Source organism: Lutjanus erythropterus, chromosome 3, assembly GCF_056507025.1.
Source record: "Lutjanus erythropterus isolate fLutEry1 chromosome 3, fLutEry1.hap2, whole genome shotgun sequence".
NCBI classification, from domain to species: domain Eukaryota; kingdom Metazoa; phylum Chordata; class Actinopteri; order Lutjaniformes; family Lutjanidae; genus Lutjanus; species Lutjanus erythropterus.
In genome coordinates, this window is record NC_139319.1 from 14,701,432 (window position 1) to 14,706,599 (window position 5,168).

Below are 5,168 nucleotides of genomic sequence, written 5' to 3' on the forward strand. Positions count from 1 at the left end.
GCTTGCTCAGCGCTCAACAAGCCAGGCAGCCAGTCAGCCCTGAAGCCCACAAACAGCAACTCTGCTGTGGACATGACATTCAAAACGCTCTCCTCTTTTTTTTTTTCTTTTTCTTTTATACCCTCCTCCTTCTCCTCATATCTAACCATAACTTCGAACCAAAGCTTTTTTTTTTTTTTTTTGCATCAAAGCCTGTGTTGCCCGCATGCACGAACGAAAGCATGTTTGAGTGTGTATTTAAATAGAGACGGGCACGTTGGCAGGCGAGCTGTTTTTCTGGCGGGCTGACATCTGGCAAGTCTGCGCTCCAGGGACCCATCCAGCTCTCCATAGACCCCCTGATTAGACTCTAATAGAATATTAGCATTTGCTCTCAGGTAAGGCAACAGTGAGCTGCAGAAGCTGGCAGCAAGTCAGTGTGGAGGAGCCACGTGTGTCTTTAACATTGATGGAATAGAGAAAAAGAAGAAGGAGAAGGAGTAGGGGGCTCCTGTAAGGCCTGTTTTATGAGAAGGCCTGGAGGAGGAGGACGGTGTTAATGCAAAAAAAAAAAAAGAAGCAATTTCTAAATCCATTTTACATTTTCATTTTAGTGAAAGTAGGTGAACAGATTGGTTTCAGGATGGGGGTGGCGTCTTGCTCATGGGCACTGTGACAGTCAGGGCTCATGGCTGTTTCTCAGATCAACACCTTTTGGTAACAGCAAAGTCACGTTACCTTTAAAAATACTGGCAATATTTGTTGTCATATAAGCTTAAAGAGTCCACAAGATGTCTTTTAAAAGCTGTGCAGCCCACAGCTAAACCGTTCCCATCCTCCTAATCAATAAATAAATAGATGCATAAATAAAAGAATATTAATATGTCTGGATGAGCCACATTACACAGTGCAGTCATGGAAAAACGTCCGATTAAATGTTAAAGTTTTTTCTTTAATGAAACACATATTGCAGTTCAATAATTAAATAAATTAAAAATTACATGGATGTAAATAAATTAATAGATTATTTAACCAGGAACCAAAAAAGCAACATACATTACAGAAATAAGTTACCTCAGCTAAAACAGCAATACAGCAAAAACCTGTACGGATATATTTATGTGCATCGACTGGTTCCAATGAAATATTTACATTGTACACGTATACTTCCATGAAGCTGTTTCTTTTTCTCTTCAAGAAAAAACATTACTTAAACAAGGTGATTTTTTAACAAGCAACGACTTCATAATGATGCGCGTATATTTATACAAATAAATAGCAGAAAACATACATAAAATAATTTAAAAAGAGAATACTATCTCATATATATCTCGATTGTACCATCTCAAATGTTAGAAATCGTTAAATTAAAATTCGTGACTGTATTATTTCACAGTCGTTTTCCCTTTAAAACCAGAACAACACGCTTAACTTGCTGTCAGAATTTGATTTTCTCAAGCAAAACGAGGAGGGGGGGAATCCCAATAAATATATAATGAAGTAAACATGACCTCACTCAATAAATACTTCATAAGATACCGGCCCACGCTGGATTGTAAACTTATTGCAGCCGGCGTGAAATCATATTTTTTTAATTGCGAAATTCAGTGAAATCCTTACAAGTGAGTCACTATTTCGACATTTGCACATACTGAGGCCTAATAATAAAACAACCCTACCTTAATAAGTCCAAACCCCGGGTATCTTGAAAATAGATCCCTGACTTTTTGATCACACATGATAACAAAATAAGTGGAATTAATAATTACACATTTAGACACAAAATGAAGTGTGTGACAAGTAAATTATTAATTTTTTACAGAGGGTTATTTGGCAGTAAATCTAATATTAGCTTTCAAGACCAAAGTAGTGTGTTGTCCTCTTAATTCCCCCTCATGGACCCTGAATAAATATCAGACTGCATCGTCATGAACTCAGAGGGAAAAAATGTAGCTTATCCTATAAGCCAAAAATATAAACACCAATAGTCACCAACCAAGTGCTTTGCGTTAAACTAGCCCCGCTGATGTGTGTAAATAACAACGCTATTTTCATTGGGGTAAAACTATAGTTGTCCTCATTGGAAATTAATTACAGGCTAAGTAAAAATTAAAGCATATAGAGTCCTGTAAGTCAGACTGCGTTGACATTAAAAAGGTGAAGCATAGTAAGTGTGGAAACAGTGTTCTTACTTGCTCTGTCAAACGATGCTTTACTTGACTCCACATCTTCCCCTCTCAGCGAGTAAAAGACGTGACTGTGGGGAGATTCTTTTTCGAGTTTTCTCAGTCATTGTTCAATTTTTAGGAATTTTTCGAAGTTCAAAGCACAAAGTCATCGATGATTGAAAAAAAGGTGTGAGATAGGAAATATGATACAAATCGTCTCTAAACAGTTCCAAGTCTTTTCGTGGGGTGGTGCAGGTTTAAAGCGATTTTTGTTTTTTTTTTTTACACGCATGCAGAGTATTTCATTCGTTTCTGTTTCTGTCGCTGGTTGCAAAACCAGACCCGCACCACGTTCTTTTTCAGGTCCAGCTTCTCTGCGATCGCTGCGATTTTCTCCGAGGAGGGACGCGGCTGAATGGCAAAATAGGCCTCCAGTGATCTCTTCTCCGGCGCGGCTATTGACGTGCGCTTCCTCTTTTTCTCCGCGCCGTTGAACAACTCAGGTTTATTAAGTTTCTCCCTGTGCGATTTCTCGGCTTCTTCCAGCCACGCTTGCAGGATGGGCTTCAAAGCGATCATGTTGTTGTGAGAGAGCGTGAGGGACTCGAATCGGCAGATGGTGCTTTGGCTGAGGGAGCCCACCCCAGGAATCTTCAGGCTGGCTAAAGCTGACCCTACATCCGCCTGGGTAACCCCGAGTTTGATCCGTCTCTGCTTAAACCTCTCCGCGAAGGCTTCCAAGTCCCTGGGATCGGCGTCCACGTCGCTCATGCCCATGTGCGGCGGTAGCCCGTGGGCATGAGCCATGTTGATGGCTGCCTGGTGCATGTGGTTCATGCCCGCCATGTGGGCAGGGTGCGCAGGCGTGGAAACCACCGAGCCATCCGGCCCTGCCATGGCTCCTAGTGCCAGTCCCGGGGTGATGTGGTCCAGCAGGTCCCCCTCCAGCGCCTGGTGGGGCTGGTGGTGGTGGTGGTGATGGTGGTGGTGGTGGTGGCCAGCCAAGGCGGACGGATGAGAAATAGGCACCGAGGAGGAGGAGGAGGAAGACGAGGTGCAGGGGAGAGTGTTCATGGTGTGGTAGGTCGCGTCCGGCTTGAAGGGACTGTGATGTGGAGGGTGGTGGTGGCTCTTGGTCTGCGAGACTATATCCACCGCCGCTAGAGCTTCAGCCCGGGCCAACAAACTCTCATCCAAGCCTCCGAATATATTGCTCTGCAATTGCAAATAGAATGCACACATAACTGTCAGCAGGGAATTCTCCCTCCACTCCTCGGTTTAAAACATTTCCAGAATGTGAAAAAAAGAAATCCTAAAAAAGGAGCACACAAAACAAGACACATGCAACATCCCAGGTCATAAAAATTAATATGAAAGGCAAAGCCGACTGAATACATAAGTTGAGCAGAGGAAAAAAATATGGAGGTGTTGGGTGATTTGCTGTGCAGACATGAAAAAAACATCAAGCAAAAAAGTGGGCTGTCAAAATGTGCCTTTAAGCAGTGATTATGCAGAATACGTACCGGTGGGGTTGGGAGACAGGCTCTGCGCATCGCCTCCGAGCTGCTGCTGCTGCCGCTGCTGCTGATGATGGTGCTGCTGTGTCGGGAGGACGAGCAGGAGGACGAGGGCGCATTGGAAGTCAGAGTGGAGGATGAAGAGGAATGCAACGAGTACTTGGGTTCGGGCAAGCTGGTGTGGGCCATGGCGAAAGGCTGCTTGCTGTTCAGAGACATCATCATCATATTTGCGGGCGTCCAAGCCTCGGCAAGTTCCTTTTAATAAGTTAAGACTCCGCCTCCTCGGTCGGGAGTTGAAGCCCAATTGCTTCGCAGGAATCTCAAGTCGCTGTCGAATAAAGTGTAGGCTGAAGACGGTCGTCCAACACTGAAGTTATCACATCTATTTATTATTACTAGCGGAGGTATGGAGGTCTTTTTTGGCAAGCGAGATAGCCTATCGCAGGCACCGACGAGCCATGCAACTGAGCGCGTTTTTCCTTTCTGGACTTGTGGCGCGATTGTTCAAAAAAATAAAAAACCTTTCTGCCTTTTCTCCATCAACCGTCTCCACCTTGTAGGCCTATTATATAAATATATTTTTTTGCCCTGGATTGTTTTTTTTTGGCAGAACTCCTCATAGACGACGCAAGAAAAAAAAATTAAAAAAAAGTTTCTTTCCGTCTCTTAGGATTTCCAAAATACTTCAAACTGCCGCCGCTTTCGTTGATCTGTTTGGTTTTTTGTCAAAAGTTTCCGTCTTGAAATGACCGTAAGTGAGCAGTAATGGCGGTGACAGTCTCTGTACTGTACCTCTTCGACTACGTTGAATGCTGCGGGGACCCGAACTGCCTCTGCTCTGAGGCGAAGGGCAGACTGAGTCTCTCTCCGCCTCTCTCTCTCCCTCACACACACACACACTCTCTCTCTTTCCTTCACACACACCCTCTCTCTCCCTCTACAGCTCTCTCAGTCTCTCACCCTCTCTCTCTCACACACACACGCACACACACACACACACACTTTTCAGCTGTACCTGAAAAACCCTTTCATGATTTATTATTCTTCATTAGCCACCACCACCACCGCCGCCGCCGCTGGGGACTCTGCGCATGGGCAGTCTGCGACAAGGCATTTATTTCAAATGACTCTACTTCTTATCAGCAACACCTCGTTACCACCGCCACGTCTTTATGAAGTTCAGAGACTTTTTGAATTCCGATTTATTGCACCTGAAATTATTTTACTGTTGAACAGATTTCATTGAGGACCATGGACAGCTCCACTCTATGCATACTTAGGTGAAAATACATCAAAGTTATTATCGGTGAAGTCAAATATATATTACTATGATCACAATTAAAGTAAAAATAAAAGTCGTACAAAAAAATCCCCACTCAGATTATTATTTTTTAAATCTAAATTTCAGCTATAGAAAATGTTTCATTCTATCGCCAGCAATTTTTTTTGTACTTTGTTGCAATGGCAAATTTATTAATCTTGAAAAATACCAGAAATCACA

The 5,168-nt window shown here is 43.3% G+C and overlaps 1 protein-coding gene across 1 annotated transcript; it reads right to left on the reverse strand.

Annotated features, from left to right (window-relative positions):
* Nucleotides 1-910: 910 nt before the first annotated feature.
* Nucleotides 911-4,525, reverse strand: pou4f2 (POU class 4 homeobox 2). The gene is made up of 2 exons (XM_084715139.1): nucleotides 3,671-4,525; nucleotides 911-3,362 (listed from the first exon to the last, which is right to left on the reverse strand). The coding sequence occupies exons 1-2, from the start codon at nucleotides 3,890-3,892 to the stop codon at nucleotides 2,430-2,432; spliced, it is 1,155 nt and encodes a 384-aa protein (XP_084571265.1). The 5' UTR covers nucleotides 3,893-4,525; the 3' UTR covers nucleotides 911-2,429.
* Nucleotides 4,526-5,168: the final 643 nt, after the last annotated feature.

Excerpts from the sequence above, each read along its gene's own strand:
- pou4f2 (XM_084715139.1), bottom strand. The coding sequence starts at position 3,892 with ATGATGATGATGTCTCTGAACAGCAAGCAGCCTTTCGCCATGGCCCAC. Across the intron at positions 3,363-3,670 it reads CCTGTCTCCCAACCCCACCG|AGCAATATATTCGGAGGCTT; the intron begins GTACGTATTCTG and ends TTGCAATTGCAG.